Raw genomic sequence first — 23,916 nt, 5'->3', positions numbered from 1 at the left:
GTTAAAAAACTTCCTAGGATGAAATCCTTTGACAAAAAATCATAAGCTTACCTAGGTGTTATTACATGGCGAAATGGTCATACTAGCATCATTTACAATAATTCCTGCAGAAATTGGGTTTACAATAATAAAATTGAAAGTTGAATGATGACAATGTACTCTGCTTCTTAGACTATTGACAAAGTGTGGTCAACACTACCATTTTATCTTCAAGATGCCTTTGTACTCAAGTCATAAGTCAATTTTTGCATCAAATCGAGGTAATGTAATTGGCTCCATGCTTTTGCTAAGGAGGCAATTATGGATCTTCAAAGTTCAAACCACCTTTTGGTATTCATGAAAGAGATGAGCCATATTTTAGACATGGAGAATCATGAAATTTTCCCTTCCCTTAGCTTCATTTTTGATGACCTATTGTGCACATTATACTTTGGGCGGTCATTATGCTCTTGACTACTTTGGAGGACCTTAGCTAATTAGTTAATTATTGTGGAAACTTTCTCATTGTAGGATAAGAACATTATTATATTGTTTTCCTTGAAGATGAATAATTTATTATTTCTTCTAGAAGAGGAAAATGGATCTCAACAACTTACTTCTACTTCTAGTAATAAGTTTGTTGAGGAGGTTAGAAATATATTATCTTATTATTAATCCCTAGGGAACTGATGGATATAGAAAAATAGTTAATTGTTTATTGTGAGATAGTTGCGTTCAAACCTATATAAGGGTTTGCTCACTCCATTTGTAAGGTGTGAGTAAATGAGCTCCCAAGCTTTGGAATGAAAAAAAAATTACCTTTTGTCTAAGCTATTATAGAGTGCATGTACAAGTTTGTTATATGTGTGGCAAAATGTTCTTGATGCAGAATTTTTGGTAGCTATTATTTAGTTTTTGGATACCAAAGTCAATTCAAGGGCCATAGAAGAGTAAATCACTACAGTGGAGAAGATTAGGTTTTAGTCCTTACAATCTCCTAGGCTGAAAAGGAAATCGACAAGGGTAACCTCAAACCACTTCATCTCAATAGCTAGCCCTACTGAGCATGAGAAGGGATCTCTCTAAGTCTCTTATCAGTGACATGACTTTAAAGCAAATGAATTTTAGGCTAGATATGTGTATTTGTTTGTTTGTTTGTTTGTGAAAATTTGGGTTTTTTAAGGATTTGCTGAACTGAAAACTAGAAATTTTACATAGTGAAATTTTTCAAATAAAAACACAGAAAGTGCAGAAGCACAACGCCGACTTTGAGCTGATTTTTAGGTGCCTTCCAGGGGTCAAAATGCAAATCTAAGAGAACAATCAACTAGCCCTTCAAGTCTAGTTTCCATAACAGTTTGAATTTCTGAATTTGGAGCATGGGAAGACCTTCAAAAATCCATTCTCCCAAGGTCACTCCAGAAGCACAGCGCCTGTCAAAAAATGCTCCAAAATGCTAGTTTTTTGCCACTGTTTTGCATTTTTCTCCAAAACTAAGTCACCTCTACAAAATCTGGGCAAATGGGTTTTTAGAGGATGTTAAGACCTTTCCAAAAATGTAGACCTTTCCTAAATGGAGACTTGAGGAAAAAGTGCAACGCCAAAGCACTACGCTTCTGGAGCAGCAGAATTTCTAAACTTAGACCAAAAATTCTCAAAAAACTCAAAATGCTCAGAATTTGCTCAAAATTGGAGGGATGGTGTAAAAATAGGTTTGTTATAGCTTCATGGATGCTTCAACAAGCATCTCCAAGTTTCCCTCATCCTTTTGATGTTTTTTGGCCTCCTTGAGCTTATTTTCAAGTTGTTTTATTTTGACATTGGCAATCATGTTTTGAGCTTGATAGTGATGCGCCATGTGTCTGAGAAATTGATTGTCTCTGTTTGCCTTCTCAAGGAGCTTCTCCAAGTGTTCATTCACCCTATTAAGCCAATATTCTTTATCTTGATGAACCTCTAGGGCAATCCTTTCTTCTAGGTCAAGGTCTTCATTAAGCAAAATTTGTTCTTGTTCCTCTTGCAAAGCTTTCTTGAGGCCTCTTGTCCTTGGTCTTTTCCTTTTTCCTCTCATCTCTAATGCTTCAGGCTCGCTTGATGTCACGATCTCCTTACCTTTGCCAATTTGCTGCATTAACTTGGTTTTTTCCTTTTCTAGGATCAACTCCTTTGCTTTGAGTTGATTGTTTTCCTGTTCAAGGAATGATATAACATACTTTGCCCTTTCTAGATTTATTGCCAGCTCCTTGATTTGGTAGTCCTTGTCCCTGATAGTCTATCTCATGATTGAAGTCTAATCTTCCGCCTCTAAATCAATAAGCTCAAACTCATGTTCCACTGTGTCTTTCTCTTTTGCTGCTGGTTCCTGCTTTGTCGATGAAGAAGGCTTGGCCCCTTTCTCTTTGTGAGAAGAAAACATAAGCCTCTGCCCTTTCTTATACACTTTGGTCACCTCAGGTTTGGGTAGCTGAGTCTTCTCCACTGTTTTGCTAGATGACCCCATCTCTGTTTGTTGTTTTGGTGCACTTGGAAACTAAGATGTTGCATTTTCCTCATGCCATTTTAAAGCTGCTTCTAAAAAGGCTTCCCAAGCCATACCTCTCTCTGCCAGCTGGTGAAGGACAATGGTTTTGATGAGACTGTGATGGAACAAGCTTGGGGAGTGCTCTTTGTCCTTTAATTGTATCTTTTCAGACATTTTTGAAATGCTCCTGAATAGGTAATTACACATGTTGAGTGGCTTTTGAGATGTGAAGTGCATCAAGAGGCGAATATGATAGGCATACAACCTGGAGAATCTACCTTCACAAGTAAAGAACCTCATGATAGTTTTCATTAAAGGGGCATATTTCTCGAGTAAATATCTGAAAGGCATGAGGTGAGTATGTGTATCTCTGTATGGCGTCTTTAGGAAAGGCTTGTAGTTTTCAAGATCTAGACTCATTCCTTTGAACCAATATTCGCCATTGTTTGGTAAGCCAGTTGCTATTGAGATGGAGGCCACTGAGAAACTAAACTCAATACCAGCAATGACAACAGTCTCTCCTTTCAGTTGTGTTGCTACCCAATCGTTAGTTGCTCATAAAACCCTGCCTCACTTACCCTTTTGCAAAATTCCAAGCAATGAACATCCTCAAAGCATTGTTTGATGAAAGGATAGGAGTTAATTGTGTTGCAATCTGATGGTTCATATCTGAGAATCCTCCCTCCTTTGTGTTGTCTCTTTCTTTCTGGTGAAGATTCTGCCTCCATGATGACACAAAGTCCTAGCAGCAGGAAGTGAAAATAAGATGTGAGGTGTGAATGGAAATGAAGTGATATGTAGGAGATTTTGACAAAATGATGGGAGGGGTTTTAGGAAAGATGAGATGACTTTGAAAACTGATGAAAATGAGTGAAGAAAATAGTGAAAAGATGTTGTTGCTTGCAAGTGAGACCAAGAGGGTTTATGATGAAATTTGCCAAAAAGAACTCTAGGAATGAGCTAGGGTTTTGCTTTTTCAGTGTTTAAACTTTGTTTTGAGGTGGATGAACTGGTCAAAATGACTCATCAAACATGTATGCAGGTGTAGGATATCAATTTACATGTTTTGGAGATCAAAAATTATGATGGCCATTTTCACCCTAACATTTCCCATGCAAAATTTGCTACAAACCCTAACTTGAAAAATTATTGACATGGAATGAAATTGGGAAAGAAAAAGATAAAGGGTGATGGTGTACTTACTTGTTCCTTAGCTTAGAAGACAGTTAAACCAAGCTTGCAAGTGAAAATTTGAAGTTTGGGAGAATTTTGGTGAGTTTCGGGGCACTCTGTCCTGCACGCAGCGCAGTGTTCCTACGCGCAACGCCAAAGCGCAGCGTAGTTCACAGAAGCGCAGTGCCTGTCTCCTAAGCGCAGCGCAGTGTTTCTACGCACAACGCCTTCAAATTTTTGCTATTTTCTCCTAGGAAAACAAGTTTTTTGCTTTTTTGGGCAAGAGGGCTTGATGGTAAAGAGTGAATAGGATATGAATGAAAGAGTTATGGGGCTTTTTGAGTTTATATAGGGAAAATTTCCTCACTTTTTCAAAAGGAAAAGAAACCCACCCTCCTTTAGGAACTGATTTTCACTTTATGAAGACAGATTTTACCTTTACCATTGCAAATGTGCTTTTTCTTTCCTGAGTGCTGGAGCTTCCTTTTCTGAAACCTTTGATATCATGAGAATATGAGGAGTGTGTGGATAATCATGATCAATTCTTCAACAGTTGCTTTGTCATGTTTGACTTATTGTTGGTTTTTTTATGGAAATGATGGACCTTGGAGACCCTAGTGACCTAATGGATGACCTAAGACCTAATGGATTGATGATGATGACTGACCCATTTTCATTGTGAAACCTTCATAAAGTGTGATAAGTGACCAGCATGAGTGAATTTTCAAATGATGACTTCATCTTTAGACTAACCATTCAATGACCAAATTTGCTGTGTAAACCTAGTAACAGAAAAATTTGATGGTGAAAGCCTAAAAAAACATGGTAAAAGCATTTTTGATCCAGGTGATAGGCTAACAACACTGACACTAACATTAGCTACCCCTTAATTCAACTTGTGTTGCTTAATTCAAAGCAGAAAACATGATGCATTTAATACCATTAAATCATTGCATCTATAAACAATCTTTAGGTAGGGACCACCCTTAGAATTGTCTTGAGAAGTGGATCTCAGATAGACCCTCTCCACCATCAAACTTGTGATTCTAGTAACCAAATTAACGTTGTTGTAGCACGTCACCTTGGATTCTTATAGCCTAAACTTTCATAAGAATGACCCTCTAAAGTTGCATGCACGACTTCATAGCTCAAACAAATATAGGCACTAATCTTGTTTCATCCACCAGCAAAAATTATAAAATCTCCAAAAATATCATTTATCTTTCCTAAGCTCTCTCTTGCTCCCACTTCATGCTACACACAGAGCTTAGTTAATCGTACGGAAGCCCCCCCTTGACTAGAAACCCTCTAGCCTAAAGCAAGAAAGGCAAGACTATTGAGGTGACAGTGGGTAGTTTGCTTAAGTTTCCCTTGGGGTTTCACGATGCGTGCTTAGTGACCTTTGCACCAAGTGAGAACCTATGTGTAGAACTCTCCCTCTTAGTGACACAAACACCACACATCAACACACCAAGTCACTAGGAAACATCAGCAACATCATGAAACATCTACCTCCGAAGAACATCATCTAACCCCCTGGGGGGCTAGAACCATCATCCATATCCAAGATAAGCATTATACCACCATAATGAGATAGTATGCTCCAAAGCCATCCATAAGTGCAACCAAGGGATCATCAACAAGGCAAGACAACAAAACAGCAAACACAATCATCCAACCAAGGAGAAATGAGATGCCCCCAAGCAAAAAATCTCCAAGGAACCAGAGGCAAATCTCCAGCAATGTGATGAAAATCACGAAGTAGAATCTCATGCAATATGAGGTGTAACAGTGAAGAAAACCAGTAATTAAATCACCCTGAAAATTCAAATTCCAGCTTACTGTAGCTCTCTGTCAATGCTAAACAAAAATTTTAATTTCATATAAATCTTAGTCCGGAACCACATTTATGGACATCAACTCAAAAAAGAAAATAGAGGAATTGAAATCTATATATGTTTTTCACCTTTTTGTCTTTAATTTTTTTGGTTGCATTTTGGTCCTCTGGTTTTCGCCGTTTGCCACTCTCCTTTTTCTGTACACACGAGTACAAGCATCTTATCACTGAACAAAGTACACCCTATAGCAATGAATCTTTAATCAAATTCCACCCACAATTATTACAAAGCAGAGTTATGGTTGGAAAGGCAGATCAAAGAAATTGAACAAAACTGAAAACACGTGAACTTCTTATGCAAATCAAATAAAAATTAAATTTCAATAAAACATAACCCTGAACACTATCAATAAATTTATGTTGAACCAAGGATGACCTTAAACTAAAAATAAGTCTTTAATCAGTCCCACCCACCACTTTTAGAAAGCAGAGTTATGATTGAAAAGGCACATTGAAGTAATTGTACAAAACTGAAAATACATGGACTCCTTATGCAAATCAGATAAAAATAAATTTCTTTCATTTCTATCAAACATAACCCTGAACAGTATCATAAAATTTATGTTACATCATGGATGGCCTTAAACTAATAAAGAACCTACTAATAATGATTTCCATTTTGAATTCCAACAGAAGGATCTAAAATATGTAACCTGAAATAGTTGCTTCATCTAAACAAATCATAACAGCCATGTTAGCAATCTAGCACAAGAAAGAAATATGGCAAGCAACTATTAAATGTCGTCAGAAGTTAGTCTAAGAGCATTGACAAGTAACTCTCTTAATTTTCAAAGCACCCGCTGTGTGGAAGACAGTTGGACCCCACAAAACTGAAGTTTCAATTTACACAAATTGGACATTAAACCAAAAATAGTTGACACATAGTGTCCCTCACGTGAAACATGAACAGCAACAAGTTAAAGACAACAAATGTTTATTGTTTAGCAGAAATTAGGAGCCAAAGGAAGGTACAGATCATGGAAGTAAGCACATGCTACAAGCATAATGCAGAAGAGACAGCTGGTACATAATAAAAGTTCCCATAAATATCGATAATTCAAAAACTCATGGCCAGATAAAGATAAGAGACAAGATAAGGGAAGGACCTGTGAAGGATATGGAGTAGCACATCACCCATAAGCTAAGTTACCAGGAAATAGATACGGACCAACCAGATTTTTGTAAAGTCAGGATCCACATACAGCAGGGAAATGCCACATACAAAAAATATAATAATATTTTTTAATTTTATAGAACACATTCAATGTTAGGAATCAAAACCATTGATGAATCATAACATTAGAAGTTAGAACTGTAATCATTAGATAACTCATAAATCTGAAGACTGAAATCATGAGGACAAAAAGGATAATTCTAAATACAAAATTTAGTGACTTACCAAAGATTGCCCTATTGATATGATAATATAGAATAGGTCAAACTACACATCCTGAAATGGATTTACATCCTCACCATCTGATATTTCAACTCCACATCATGACCAACAAGTCATCTTCTTTGAAATCTGCCTTAAAGTTGAAAAGATTCCCAGCAAGATATGAAGGAAACTAACTGCCTTACTGTTTGACAACATGCTATAGTCTATGTACCATACTGTTCTAAGAGGAACCTTCACCTAGAGTTGGATAATAACTAATCTATTTAAAAGTCTACCTAGAATATCTAGCACTTCAGGTTTCAAACAGGCGGTAAACATCCTTTAAAAAATAAAAAATAAATCTCTAATGCTATTTGTTTGCAATCCAACGTGTGAGAGCTAGCTTGCACAGGATCAATTTCAGCAGCATGGGATCAGTTTCCAGGCTTGAAGGATCCATTAACGTGACAGATCCTACACGGATCTAGGCATATCTGTTTCTCTATCCAGATCCAAAATGCAAATCTGCAGATCCAGCCTCAAGCCACCATGAATCCAATAACACAGCCCACAAGTCCTCAGAGATTCTGAAAGCTATACATTTAGGTGTACTGGCACTTGATAATTTGATATTAAGGGACCTAAAAGAGAGAAACTGAACTTAAACACTTATACTTGCCAACAAATGAGAGTTTTGTAGGGATAATCGGCCTGTATGAACTTTTAAAGAAAGATTCTTTGGTAGTCTTCACAATAGGAAAATATTAACTGGACCACGTGATCCCAACAATAACAAATGTACAGTGCTTAAGCATTATGGATAGCCTTTTCAACCAAATAAAGGCTCGAAAAGGATAGTAAACTGTAAAATTAGACTCCAATGAAAATAATAATAAAATAGAAATGAATCACAAAATGTTCTTGCCTTTTAGGACGAACTAAGAACTGGTTCATAAAAGAAAGATTTTGAAGAACAAAGAACCTTGATTCAAATGGTACATGCACACCATCAGTGCCTTGTGTATCTGGATTCTGATCAATGAACACATAAAGGTGGCCCCTCTTAATCATAAGGATCATCTGGAAGTTTTGATGCTGATACACATGTTTACTCACAATGGATGGAATGTGTTTTTGCATGAAACAAAGAAACTGTGATATTATTACGATATAAAATTGAAGACGCAACAGGATGATAGGCACATTTCCGAGGAGAGGAGATGCACCAATCTATGTATTGCACTGATGCAGCTATATGAATAAAGTTTAATACAAGCCATTGCACTAATCATAATCACTTGAGATCTGTGAAAAGGGCATCACAAGGTTTCTTGACGGTCAGGTGAAGGAGGTGGTTCCATTCATATGTATGTTTTATTCCTTCAGCATTGCACAAAATAGCATCAAGCTAGTACATGGAATCCTGTTCCCACAAATATGTATGTTTCAATTAAATATCATCCAGTAAAATTGTTTGGAAGGTAAGTTTTGAAAATGCATTTAATGTTCTCTTGAGGCAAGGCACCTTGCAGGTCTCATCACTGTGACAACGTTTTCTAATTTTTAAACATCAATAGATAATTGATATAGAATTTTCCTCTTTTAAGGCATTCCACATTTAGTAAATATTTTATATTGATCACCATTTAACAAATATTTGATGACTTTTAAACAGAATTAACATATACTTATTATCATAGCCTATGCTATGATGACCAAAATCTTACCCACTTATCTGCCTTTAATACACCACAAGGTATTTCCCGAAGAATACATGTGCAATTTGTCTGAACTAGGCAGGCCTTTGTACCTCAGGTTATTCCATAGCATATGGATGTAAACTTCTTTCAACAGCTGACTTTACTGTTGTGTAATGTCTCTCTATAGCATTAAAAAAAATCCGCAAGTATGATATACATCTTAAGCGGATCACATGTAAAGGTAAAAAACCTCTTTTGGCAAACATTTACCAGCCACCAACAAGTGAACCCTGCTGCCGTAGTGTCCAACCTTCATCAAGATGATCATTTCCCATCCTTTTATTGTCACAATGCAAGAATGAAAAATAGTAAAATGATGCATAACTGCATGTATACTTAAAACTAAAAAAAAAAAGATTCAAAGCATCATAAATGTGCAAAAAGAAGGTTTTAAGAATATCACTTAAACAGTCAAAGGATCTTAGTTCGAGTGATTTGGTGAAGAGTTTGTTTCCCCAGCTGTGTAGGTTCAAGTCTCCGGAGACATGTTGTAACTGGCCCGTTAGTGGCATTTATGCAATAATTGTATCTGGTGCAATAGTGGTAAACGATCTGATTGAAGTTACAGATTTTCCAAATATTCCCATTCCGGTTATTAAAAAAAATCACTTAAACGACATGCAATGCCATAAGTAATGCTTTTGTTCAGCTACTGACTGTAACTTGTAGCTTCCTGCAGCATGTGCAATTATGAAAGAAAGAGAAATAAGTGTACTCACTGACATCCACCCACAGCACAGTGCCCCATCCCATACTGTTTTTCTGGGTAGAAGGGTTGCAGTTTTATACAACTATTATAGTCTTTAAGTGTTACCTTCTGGGATTATTCCAAAAGTGTTTTGACCTAGCTAGGACAGTGCAAGGTCTCCTAGCTCCTTGATGATGCATGATGAAGATACTGATGGCTCAGTTTGAGTGGATGCTTGACCTTGGATTGAGTGTAGCATGGTACACTTACCTAGGAGGTTGTTATCATATGTGGCATAATGACTAACCCTTATTGGATGCACACAATGAGGGAGTCGATTGGTCAATTAGGAAAAAGAACTACCGAGGAGGATGACCACTGGGGATTTGGAGGGCACTTAATCCTAAGAGCATAGGACCGTGTGTTAAATCTCCTAATACCAACCCAGATTTATTTTCTTGCAACAATTATTTATTCCTAGAAATTTATTTTATTATCCAAATAATTATGAATTGTAGAAAAAATAAAATCACTGGTATTTTAATTTCTATATATATATATATATATATATATATATATATGCAGTGGAAATAAAATCAGAGAGATCAATTGTGAAATTTCCTAAACCCGGAATCGCTACTGCAGCAAACTGATGTTACTTCTCCTACTTGTTAATCCATACAAGTTATTTACTGTGTTCTACGGTAAATATTGAAGTAAATACAACTGCAGCATTCATTATTTAAAATAATATGCCGAAACAAGAAACTGAACAAGAAAAAGATACAACACAAGTGACACAGTTGTTTTTGGACAAATGCCCCCGTAAAAACCCAGTGCGGGGAAACTAGTGTAGCAGCTCTGAGGGTTTTATTATTAAGCAGTAGTAATTTCTGAATACAACTTTTGGATGCCTTCCAAGCAGTCCAATTACAAAGAATATCACTCGGCAGAAGAAATTAGTGAGATCACCTCACTCTACACTAAAAAGCCTAGCTGATCCAGCCCCTGAATGACTGCCCCTGGCTGCCTCTGCATCAGCCCAGTGTCAAACCCTCTGAGGACAGCGTCACTCCTCCAGCTGATCGATTTGTTGCCCAGGAACTTCAATTTCTGCCTCCCGGTCTCACACCCCGGCTCCCAGCTTCTGAAATCGATTCCTTCAGCAAATTTTCGGACTTCCTCTCAGCTTTTGCGTTGCCTCTGCGTAGCTCTGTGTCAACCCCTCTGGCTCTGTGTCGCCACTACTGGATCTCCCTCTACCTTCTCTGCTAAGTATTCTCCAACTGGAAAAGATTTCCCTTCGGATACTATCCCTGCCCCTCACTGCAAAAGCTCACTTTGAATTTCTCACCAGCACTTGCTCTACTCCAGAAATTCGATATTCTGAACTCTCTTTGTGTGTTTTCCAAGTGCCCATCAAGCCTTCTCTTATAATCCTCTCGCTAATCCATCAACGGCCCAAATTAGATTCTGATCAATGGCTAAGATCATCATGACTTGATCTCCACCTTCTTCTAGAAGTTACACCCACAATTTAAATTAATATCCATTAATTATTTTAACTTCCTAAGTTTAGACTTACGGTCCCATTAAAAATAATTAATTATTCTAATATAACTATCTCCGGGTGGAATTTTCCAAAATGATTTCTGGGTATTGGAGAATGCATGTGTCTAAGCCTCCTTGCAAAATTTGAGACTTAGAGCACATCTGATGCTACCAGAAATCAACATCAATCACACATTACAATAGAGACATGCCCTCAACAATTCTCCTTCATTAATAATCTCAGGAAAATCATGATTTCGACCCACGGAGAAATTACAAGGAAATATGCATTGACTAAAACTTGTAATTTAACCCCACTGGAAAAATTTAGCCCTAGGAATTTCAACCCACTAGAAATTACCCTCTGAAGAAATTTGGCTTAGAGAATTTTGGCCCACCTCTCACTAGCATACGTTGGGCCTTCCCCTCGAACAGCGTCTGAGCCTCATGAAATTCAGCCTTGGCAAATCGACCTCTCTAACAATTCGACCTCCTTCTCGCTTTAGCAATTCAACGCTACAATCTCCAACAATTTGGCTTCCTCAAAATTCTCCCAAATCAACTTGTAATATTCTCAATCTAAATGAGCCTCTCGCTCTGGAGAAATCGTTCTCCCTCTTTGAGAAAATCGATTTCCCAAAAATGCAATAGCTGCCTCTTTCTCTTGTTGTTGTTTCTTCACCTCTCCCTTAGGCTTTCATTTATAATCTTCATCAAGCCCAAATCCCTAACCCTAATCTCACTTCTTGAACATCTAGGAGATCAATGGCTAAGATCATTTCTAAGTCACTTAAATAATTTCATTATTTTTTCCTTAGAATTAGACTTAATAGTCCACAATAATTAACAGACTTTAATTATTGTACTTTTCCTAAATTAGACTTGGGAAAGAAGGCACAAATTTGAAATTACCAAGCAAGAACCTAAAGAGGCAATAAATCATCTCCTACATGCTAAGACACCAAACTCATGTAGAAGACCTTCCAAAGCTACCACAAGCTTCAACACCCCTAACAAGAAAGGCATTTGCTATGAATAAATATATAGGAAATAATGTAAAATAATGTAAATGATAATAATCATAAATAATGATTAGTTAATTAGTAACTAGGTTGAAGAGTCATGTGAGACAGGACTCTCCATGAAGAGACACCTGCTTGGTATATAAGCAAACCTCTCACTGTCATTGTATCATCATCTTATTCATACATTTAATATATAAAATTTGTATCCTCATGGATATCTTTATATTCCAAGTCTTTTGAAGTAATTAATCTGAAGAAGGATCTTTGTTTGCTTCAGCATTCTCCACTACCCCCAGTTTGTCTTTGTACTTCACAAACTTCCCTTTCACTATAGGCTTAGTGAGAATATTTTCCACCTGCTCCTCCATGGAAATGTGTTGCAATCCCATAAGCACCTCTTTGGACTATCTCTAATGAAGTGAAATATGATCTCAACATGCCTAGACTGATTATGTAATACAAGATTCTCAAAGAGCTTAATGCAAATATGATTGTCACATTGAATCATTGTTGGCCCCGTCTTGAGACCAAATAATACTGCAACCATCTTGTGAAGCCATACTACCTCACAACTCTCCATACTTACCGCCATGTACTCTTCCTCTACTAAACTAACTGCCACAAATTGTTGCTTTTTGTTGTACCACGAGATATGGTTGATCCCATGCTGAAACAACATCTAGATGTTGAATTTTTGTCCACCACACTCCCTACCAAGATAAAGATATCAAGTCGAATCCCTTTAAGACTAGCAATTCTCACTTTATCGCATATCGCTGGACCAAGTCTGTCAAAAGTTAATTAACAACCAAGATCCGTGAATTGCGAAAGAAGGGATAACCGTAATAAACTTAGGATATCATTGAAATTTCCATTTAAAGCTAAGACTTAAGACATTTCTTATAAAAAGAAGCGCCTATCGCAATCGCATATCGGCTTTCACAAAAAGAACAACTCACAAAGGCTGTTGGAATATGCGAACTGTGATATTGTGGTATAGCAAGCCAATACTTATTGCATCGTGATGCTTTACTTAAAAGCCAATCTTGTGAACTACAAAAAGTTGCGAAATGAGATGTAGCCCGGACCCAACAAAAATAAATGTTATAAACTATAAGTTAAGTCTGGTGCTTAGCAAAAAAGCACTTTACGCAATAATTATTCATTTAGGCAGAGTGCGCCCTAAACAATGATAAATATGCCACTCACCTCGCATCTCACAGGACTTTAAACAGCTCAGAAAAGGGCACAACCTAAAATGCGATATTGCGATAAACTTAATGCAATCGCATAATCGGCATTTCACACTTTAAACTCCCCACCTTAAAGTTTTTTCTTTCCCTTTTGCGATGCAATAGTTTAAATGAGTAATAAAGGCCATGATAAAAGATCCTAGTGCGTATTTAATAAGTTAAATGGCATTTATGTTAAGAACATCGCGACGTGATTTGATATCTTTTCATCTGCGTTTTAAATAAATGCTCCTTTCTTGTCACCTTTTGAGGTTACCAGTATCATTTAATTCTCACTGTCATTCTCGCTTTGTGTTTATCTAATAACTTCCATTGCTCCATTTCAGGAAACCTTCGCAGAAAACATCGTTAGAAAGAATGGCAAAGAAGGGAAAGGCGACTGCATCTGAGAAATCAGACATGGTACCACTTTTCTCTGATACCACATGCAGCAAGGACGGAGGAACCATGACATGGGAAGCCATGTATAACCTGTTAGAAGAAGAGAAGCCCAGGCCACTGGTAACAAAGGCCACGGCTGATGCTCAAGAGTCATCTAACGCCTCCTATTTTGAAACAGCATGTTCATTCTTACACCGAATAGCTACGAGACCAAAGATAATACCATACACGGATATGGTAAAATGGGTAATTGATGAGGTAGATATCTCAAACAGAACTTTCAAGAATAAAAGGCACGAGGTCATGGGGTCTTTCTCACTAAACAACCTACGCCTAATATACCAGCTACCAGAGCCTCAAAAGCTCTATAACAAAGAGCTCCTTGAGCATTTTGCCAAAGAGAACAAGGACCCGTTGGACCTTACGCAAACCTAAAGGTCAAGCGGAGGCAAACTCAAACGGGATAACGTTGGTATGTACTCAATAGCATCTATCTCTCCCCCTCATAGTCCTTGAGCATTTTGCCAAAGAGAACAAGGACCCGTTGGACCTTACACAAACCTGAAGGTCAAGCAGAGGCAAACTCAAACGGGATAAAACTGGTATGTACTCAATAGCATCCATCTCTCCCCCTCATAGTTTCGCAGCAGCAATGATGTGTAGGTTATTCGGTAGACCCGATAGCACCAAATTTTCTATGGAGTGGCTCCCGTTAATAGATGCAGCAATTAATGCAACAATTATGAACTGGGGTCAGATTTTATCAGACAATTTAGCAAAGGCCATTATGGAATATAGAAAGAAAAGAAATGTTTCTTCAAGGATTTTTCCCCCTTTCTTTATGAGTGCTTTTGTTATGGACGCAATTTGTTTTTGTTCTCAGTTTCTAAATATGGGATGGAAGTGCATTGAACAAAACCTGCTCCCCATCCACATATACCATAAAATTTTGTGGGAATCTCAATTCCACCCCCATTTTTTAAAAATCTGTCAAGGTGTTATGCTGCCTATTCATAAAGCAGTTTCTGATAGAACAACCCCTAGGTTTTCCAAAGAGGCCGAAGTAGATATCTTTCCAGTAGCCAGATGGTTCGGGAAAGAGACGTTCACCTACATTAGAGTTTTTGGGAGCATTGCTTCTCCGCATGTCCTCCCATATTATGTCCCAGACAAGTTATTGGCCAGAGAAACAGCCTACCAGACAACGAGGGAAGCCGGTTTAACCAAAGGACTGAAAGAATAGAAGAAAGCCATTTGGCCAACCTTCCAATTACAATGTGGTGCTTTCGCACTACATGAATATGGACATGCAGTAAAGGATGCAGAGATTGTTATGTCTCTGAAATTGGCCACAGTCCCAGGAAGGCAATACGACTCGAATCATGTTGCTAAGGAATTTACTACTATGGCGAAAGTCAAACAGTTCACCCATGAAAAGGATGCCTTTGATGACCTCTTCCAACAAGCAGAAAAATTTGCACAAGTCTTACATATGGCAACATTATTGTTGAGCCCGGAGGATATCAATGTTTTCCGTGTGTACGGGAATAAGACACTGTTAAAGGTCCCATTGGACCTGTCACAGATTGAACCAATAAGGGAGCCAAATCCTAGCGTAAGCTTGGAGGGAAGTTATAAAGAAAATTCTGAAGAAGAAACCCAAGAGAGGTCGATTCATGAGTTAGAGCACTCATAACAACAATCTCAAAATGGAGGAGGAAACACAAATAAAAAGTCTGAGAAAGATACAGTTGGAAGTACAGACGAAACGACCGAACAGGCCGTGGCAAAGACACAGACAGAGGTTGCTTCTACTTCAGCTCAATCGGGTAAGGCTCCAATCATTGACCTGGAACAGGAATGGGAGCAATACAATAAGAAGCTCCATACAGACACAAATCTTGAGCAAACATCTGAACTACAAACCCCCAAGCAAACCCAGCATAAAGCAAATCCGGAAACAATATAGGAAGGAGCTAAAGGTACTTAGGATATTGAGATTATTCTTGTTGTTCCTACTTCCGAAATTGTCTTGAGGATTGAAGAGATACCTCCATTAGATATATTCTACAGCCCTACTCATAAGGTTGTAGTTAAAAGACAAAGGAAGAAAAGGAAATTGGACACCACTGTTGTTACGACTCTAGAAAATGAACCAATGGATGTTGTGTGGAAAGACACCCCGGTTGACCCATCAGAGAATCTCACAAAGTTGTCGCAATTCGTAGGAGCTTATGCCACAGCAACCATCAATAAGGCGACGGAAGTCCGAATGCTGCTGAAGGAAAAGGAACAAAAAATGTTGCTGCTTGAATAGCAATTAGCACAGGAAAAACTAATCAGCGAGCAGAGCAACAGGTAGCCTAGCTTCAAAGGGGATTCGAGCAAATGAGAGTGCAGCACCATGCCAACTTATCAGAAAAGGATTCGCAAATTCGTCAAATGCAAGCCATGGTGGATAAATTCAAAGATAACCCGCAAGTTGACGAATTCATTAAAGAAGTAGTCAGCCTCAAATCCCTATTAATGCAGCAAGAAGAAATATTTTGCCAGAAAATCTTGCAAATAAATCCTTACTGCGAGACCAATGATAAATTGACAAACCAAGTAATTGATATGAGGTTTGAGTACGAAGAAATCCACAAAAAGGTTTCTGAATTTATCACCTGGCAAGAATCGGAGGATGGAAGTAAAGCAGACCTACCAAAAGTGGAAGAGTCCCACAAAGATATTATGTTTACAAGTTGGGATTCTCGGTTGAAACATGCAAAAACGGTGACAACGAGAAAAGCAATGGAAACAAACAGCGCAAGAAAAGGAAGAGGCAATTAAACAGCTAACCAAGCTAAATAGGGAGACATACTGGCAGTTTCTAGTAAAACCACACAGCCAGTGGATGACTCTGTGGTGTTTAACAACCTCTACACAAAAGATGGTGCCAGCGTTGACAGATGCCATATTTGTTGGGCAGTTGAAATCTACAATCAGCAAGCCGCCTCAGCGCAAGCCAATGATCAATATTTGCGACCTCAGAGATCAAGTTGGCAGATTAACTTAGTTCAAGTTCAAAGGAGCTAGTCATTAGTTTTATTTAATTTTTAGTTTTATTTTTGCCCGTTTTGAGGAAGGTTGTTTGAAACCTCCTCAATTATTTTTGTAATAATCTATTTTGAGGCAAGTATTTAGTATTTAAACCCCTCCATGCATTTAGATAGGGGTCCAGAAATTTTATCATAAACACTTTTTAAGACATTACACTTATGTACTTTTGACTCTTGAGAAGGTTTTGATGAAATAAATGGAACGGGATCTATTCTTCTTTGAATATCTAGCATGCTCTACTGAAATTGCACTTCTATACTCTTAAAATGTGTTGGATTGAATCAAATTGGATCAATATTGTTGAAGCACATGATTATGTTTTATTTATGTATTAAGCAATACTCTTTCTATTGATTGTTTTATGTATGAAAGCCAAAATTATAGTTCTGCGTTATTGCATTTTTGTATGATGTTTTAGCTGTAATTCCTTTTTGAATGCATAAATGATTTTTAAATGCGATATATTTTTCTTAATTGTTTTGTCTAACTATTTATCCAAAACAATTATCATTAAACAATTTCATTTCTTCTGGAAGTTGAATGAGCTTTATTACCAATTGCTATAAGACATCATTGTAGATCACATATCTTATTTTATTCCCGGGTATATTTACAGTTAGATAATGTTAGATTACGATATATGCATATGTTTAATAGTTAGATTAAATTATACTTAGTTGAATCATTTACCATGACATCATATCATTCCATCAACATTATCAAATCAATCCTCTCTGGGAAATTGGTCCCATTATCCCAGTCGGAGCCACTATACCAAACGGAAAAAGAGTTGCTTTCAAGGTCCGAACCAGGTGGTCATCCCCCATGTTGTCGCAGTGAATTTTGAGGCTTCAACATTTTGGCCCTAGAAAGAGGGCCTGACTATGAATGGCAAGCAAATTTAAATCAGAAAGCCATTCAAGGAGTAAAACTCCCTCACCATCAGCTCCAACTTCTCGGTCACATTCCAAGTCCCCAAATCCTAGGAGTGAAGTTGTCAAGCAATCTTTAGAATCCACTATTGTTGTTCCAAAAAAATCAGATCAATCTTCTTCTACAGAAACTCACAAAGTTTAGTCTTTAATCCATAAATTGCAAGGGATTTCCATGTCTCAAGAAGAATATGAATTATCCCAAATTAGTGTTTCTTCTCAGTTTCCTTCCTCTCAAAGGTTAACCAAATCACAGAGTGAAAATTTTGGGATTCCCCCATTTGAATTTCCTCTACCTCACCCTCGAAGGAAAACTAAGAAAACACAATCTGAAACTCATAGTGAGATTCTTTCATCATCACCTGAAACACCCTCATTCATTCCATCATCTTCATCACCAGATCAATCATCCACCTCACAACTCCAGATCGTGATTTACACTGGTACTGGAGCACAAGCCTCCTCTACCCAATCACCTTCAACTACTGGAACATCTTCCTCTACAAAGATACCCACGATGGCTCAAAGACCATGGACAAATCCAGGAGCTGTTCGAATGGCTGGACCATTACATCCACTACCTGTACATCTAGAAAAATAGTTGCCAAAATTCAACCCTGATGATGGTCTGCCTGCGGAAGAACGCATAAATAACTTCATGTTGTCCATAAATCTGAATGAAGTGGTAGAAGAAGATACAGTTGTAAGATTATTCCCTTATACCTTACAAGGATCTGCAGGATCGTCGTATTTTTCATTACTATCTGGTTCCATTAATAGTTGGGATGCCTTTCAAGAGTAGTTCCTAACCAAGTTTGGAGATGACCGATCAACAGCTACTCTTCTCAATGATCTCTCCAACTTGAAAGTTGAACCTAGAGAACACATTAAGGACTTCAATTCACGTTTTAATAAGCTATTGAACAAGATTCCAACGGCATCCAAATCTAGTGATGAAGTTCAAAATGAATGGTACATTTCTGCTCTTCCCTCAAATACAACTATTTTTGTCGATAGGGCTGCCAAACCAACCTTAGCAGAAAATATGAAAGAATCCATAGCTGTAGAAAAAGTTAAAAACGCATTTTAGCTTTAGATAATAAAAATGCATTAGAAGAAATAAAATCCAAGAAGGTCACTTTCAGGGACAAATCCAAGAAGAGAGCACCTAAAGATCATTTTGATCTTGAAGGTCTACAAAAGGTCCTTAAAACCATGTCCAATGAAATGGTCGACATTAAAAGCAGGTAGCTGAGACTTCTTCAAGGAAAGTTTACAGACCTTACAAAAGCAATCCTTCCTCTAATCCTAAACCTCGAAATACAATATCAAATGTTGAATCAGATGTGGAGGAAGAAGTATCAACAACTAACGAACAAACCGATGACGAAGAGGTAATCGAATTACAAGGAATGTGGGATTTCATTCTTCTTGTGTCAGACAATGAAGAACCACAAGAAGCATTTACTATTGCAACCAGGAGCAGGAGTACTGTTGATTTGCCACAAACAAATCAAAAGCAGAAATCATCAACTCCAACTCTCAAAGACAAAGCAATAGGTAAGAAATATTCTCCCAAATCCACTCAAACGACTCCTCCCCAATCAAACTCTTTACCTTCGGCCAAAACCCTACTAGTAGCTGATGAAATGGAATACAACATCGTCGAAGATATGAAAAAGATTAGAGCTAATATTACATTCCACGAGCTTAACAAGTTAAAACATCAACAAAAGCTATTGCTCAAGGAGCTAAAAGCAGTACCCAATTCTCAGGCTGCTCAAGAAATTGGTAGGCCTCCCAGTACTTCATCAGACAAAATGAGTTCAACTGATATTGCTTTAATAGGTGGTAGATCTAAATCCCATACACCTCCATTTCTTTTGACTTTTGAAGTCTTCAATAAGAATTTGCATAATTGTTTAGTAGATTCTGGAGCTTCATCCAACATTCTACCAAAAATTGTTTGTGCAAAATTGAATGTGGAACCCCAAAAATTTGTTGTTCGCATTGTGCAACTAGATCAATCTCAAGTCGAAGTTATAGGAGAAATCAATCAGGTCACCATTAGACTCTCATCAAACCCAAAAGTGTGTCAAGTAATTGACGTCCTTGTGGCCGATATCCCTGAATTCTACGGTTTAATCCTCAGTAGAGATTGGTCTGAAAAGCTTCATGGCTATTTCGCAACAGATTGGTCCCATATGTGGCTTCCTTATAACGGTAAGTTGAACCAAATAAGGGTCGACCGTGAGAAACATCAAAAGTATATCGTCACAGAACTAGAGGGAGAAAATGAGCCCGTTGCATACAGTAACAATATCATTGGAAATTATTCAGTTGAATCATTTCTGGGCAATTTTAATGCAAATACTTCACCCTTTTTGGAAAATTTTGTTACATCACAAGTCGAAAACTATTCTCAAACAGATTCTTCTAAATGTATCAATTTTGCAGATAAACCTGTAGTCGAGTCTTTATTTTGGAAAAATATTTTGATGGATCTAAATCTAACGATGGAGCTGGCGCAGGTTGCATATTGGTTAGCCCCGAAGGAACAAAAACTATGTTAGCATGCAAAGTTGAATTTGAATGCGCAAATAACACTGTCGAATATGAAACATTAGTTCAAGGGTTGTACAAAGCCATAGGCCTTGAACTCAAATATCTTCAAGTATTTGGAGATTCGGAAAGTGTAATTAAACAGGTGAGGAATACTATACATTGTCTCTCTGGACATCTGAAACATTATCAATCACTAGTCCAGGACATCACCTTCTATTTTACAGCATTCAATATTTCCCCGATTCCAAGACTTCAAAATGCAAGTGTCGATCTTTTGGCTAACGTTGCATCCAAGCTTATTCCACCAGGAGATTATAGTCATGATCGCTTTTCTTTAGAATTAATTTAGACCTTCTATTCCCAACAACATCACCAATTTGCGAGTTTTTAATAATGATCCAGATATCATAAATTTTCTAACATCTGATGGCTCTTATGATGACCAGATAATAGATGAAGATCAGCATGACAGCCAGCTTAAGCAGGAAACAATAACAAATTCCATACCTAAATTTGTGGTTAAGCTGAAAGATTTATATGATCTTAAGGACAGATTCAAGAAACCTACTAATTCAAAGCTTCAAAGTTCAACTTTGAGGTTTGAATTAGTTAATCTTGGAACTGACCTTAAACCTCAAAATATTAATCTGGGACTTGGTCTTACATCTGATGAAAGACTAGCCTTTATTCATTTGTTAAAGAAATACAAAAATGTTTTTGCTTGGAACTATGAAGATCTTAAGACATATGATACTTCCATCATTCAACATACCATTCCTATGATATCCGATGAAAAGCTTGTACAACAGAAGTTGAGAAAGATTCACCCGAATTTAGAAAATCAAATCAAATCTGAATTGAATAAGCTTCTCAAAGCCAAAATAATTTTTCATGTCAGGCATTCAAGGTGGGTTTCTAACCTTGTTCTAGTCAAGAAAAAGAATGGTGATATTTGAATATGTATAGACTTTCGCAATCTCAACAAAGCTTGTCAGAAGGACAACTTTCCATTGCCTCCTATGGAACAGATACTGCAATTAGTTGCAGGCTTAGAGCTAATGTCTTTTCTGGATGGATTTTCAGGTTATAATCAGATTCTCATACATCCAAATGATCGGCTAAAGACCACATTTCGAACCAAATGGGGAACATATGCTTACCAAAAGATGCCATTTGGATTAATCAATGCTGGTGCAACATTTCAGAGAGCCATGGATATAGCTTTCAAAGGTTTGGTGAATAAATCAGTGGTAATTTATTTAGATGACATAACTGTGTATTCAAAAAAGCGCAGTAATCATTTAAAGGATTTAAAACAAATCTTTGAATGTTGTCAGAGATATGGAATTTTTTTAAATCCCAAGAAATCTTTCTTTGCTTTGAGTGAAAAAAAACTTCTTGGATTTATAGTATCTAAATATGGCATTCACATTGATCTTGATAGGATAAAAGAATTTTTGAAATCTCTTTGCCTCATAATAGAAATCCATGTAATCTTTCCTAGGTCGGATAAATTTTGTCAAGAGATTTGGCCCTGACTTTTCACGAATTATTTTACCCCTCCAATCTATGATTAAGAAAAAAATTGTTTTTTAATGGGGACATACCGAGCATGAAGCTTTTAATCTTATTAAACAAGCAATCATAATTGCTCCCTCTTTAGCAACTCTGAATTTTTCTAATCATTTCATTTTATATATTGTCGCTTCTTAGACATCATATGCAGCGATATTGACACAGGTCAATGATGGCAAAGTCGAAGCACCAATTTTTTTCTTTAGTTCTGCAGGGGGCTGAATTAAATTATTCAGACGTTGAAAAACAGGCTTTTGTTGTTTTCAAATCAATAAAACATTTCAAACCCTTTCTCCTCAAAACTCACACTAAGGTAGTAGTTCCATTCTCAGCAGTGAGAAATTTACTAATGCAAAGAGAAGTAGGTGAGAAAAGAGCAAATTGGGTAACAGCACTGCAAGAATATGACATTGAGATCAGACCAACTAAAATTGTTAGAGGTCAAGGTTTTTGCAGAATGTTAGCACGAGCATCCAACTTACCAGCACTACAAGATTCAGGTGATGGATATACAAATATGTGAGGTAAGCCTCAATGTGAAAATTGGCAACTATGGCCAAACTCCATGTGGGTCACCTTACTCATGGCTGATAATATTTTTCCTAGATTCCTCTCGTCGAGAGGTGTAGGATTGATCTAAAGATCGTCCGATTTCGATAAGTATTTATGGAGATATGAATTTATTTTGATTATGGACAAATTGTCAAAGTCGGCCAGCAACTTATGTAGGCTCAGATGCCCAACAGACACTTCTATTCATCTTCAACGTTTGAATATAAATACAGGATGCCTCCTCCTCATTTGGACACTCACTTCTCATCACATATCTCTCTCTCTCCTGCGCAAAAAAGAGTCTCTTCTCTCTCCTGCGCAAAAAGGCTCTCTCTCTCTCACGTGTGGAAAAAGGACGCAAATTTCTAGGGTTGAAGCTGCAGAAAGGAACATTGACCAGCGTGGACTCCTCTTTGACTGCAAGTTTGGTGTGGCTAATTCTCCTTGGAAGGCTGCAATTTTTGGCACAGGAATCAAGGTGATCTGACCTATGGTTTGACAGATATTGACTGCCCCAGTTTAGCGTTGATCTAGGGTTTGCTGCTGCTGATATAAATCAGATTTTTGTACTATTTCTCTCTGCTGAATTATTGAAGATAAAAGAAGTTTTGATCAAAGGGTTTCCCCATATTGGGGTTTGTCCCTGGCTAGCCACCACATCTTGTGTCTCTTGTCTTGGCTAGTTTTCTGTTGATCGTTTAAATGTTCTATCTGCACTTTACTTAATGTACATGAGATTGCTAATCTGTGGATAATAATAAGAAAAACAAGTGAACTGCTCTAAGCATAGAACATACCATAATTTAACACTCAACGATACTAAATCTAAATATGCTGATATGATCCTTTATTTGAAGAATGGATATGCCCCTATGCAACTCAATTACAAAAGAAAAAGGGCTTTGAGGATAAAAGCTAAGCAATATGAAATCATCAATGGTGTTTTGTTTAGGCAGAAAAAGTTTTGCAGGAACTCCATGATGGACCAGCTGGTGGACATTTTGGAGAAGACAGAATAGCACATAAGATCCTGCATGATGGCTATTATTGGCCAACCTTATTCAAAGATGCACATGAATATGTAAGGAAATGTAAAATTTGTCAAACAGTTGCTGGAAGACAGAGGAAACCCGCATTACCGTTGCAGCCAGTCAACATTGAACAACCATTTGAGCAATGGGGACTAGACATAATAGGTGAGATCGTTCCTCACTCTTCAAAGCAGCATAAATATATCCTTACAGGAACTGATTACTTCACTAAATGGTTGGAAGCAATTCCACTTAAGGTAGCCAATTCTGAAAACATCATTGAATTTATTGACTGGTTTATTATTCCAGATTTGGCCTACCAACTACCCTCATGTTTGACAATGCATCTTATTGCACAGGCAATGCCATGACAGAATTTGCTCTTTAAAGAGGTTTCAAACTTAAATATTCCGCTAACGATTGTCCTCAGGGAAATGGTTTGGCCGAATCTACAAATAAAATCTCATAAGGATTATCAAACGAACTCTTGATCAAAGTCAGAAAAACTGGCATAAATCTTTAACATTTGCTCTATAAGCAGATCGAATAACAC

The 23,916-nt window shown here is 37.4% G+C and overlaps 1 protein-coding gene across 2 annotated transcripts in view; it reads right to left on the bottom strand.

The window, feature by feature from the left end:
• LOC149139330 (uncharacterized) overlaps positions 1 to 23,916 on the bottom strand; it is a 169,666-nt gene that overhangs the window by 118,586 nt on the left and 27,164 nt on the right. For both annotated transcript variants that reach the window (XM_089447296.1, XM_089447295.1), the window contains one exon: positions 5,640 to 5,708. In XM_089447296.1, coding sequence (XP_089303422.1) covers positions 5,640 to 5,708 — 69 coding nt within the window. The remainder of the gene's footprint in view (positions 1 to 5,639; positions 5,709 to 23,916) is intronic.

This window comes from Pinus tabuliformis, chromosome X, assembly GCF_031772625.1.
Source record: "Pinus tabuliformis cultivar Carrire ecotype Pingquan chromosome X, CPIR1, whole genome shotgun sequence".
NCBI classification, from domain to species: Eukaryota; Viridiplantae; Streptophyta; class Pinopsida; order Pinales; family Pinaceae; genus Pinus; species Pinus tabuliformis.
The sequence above is the reverse complement of the archived record's forward strand: the minus strand, read 5'-3'. Positions and strand labels throughout refer to the sequence as shown.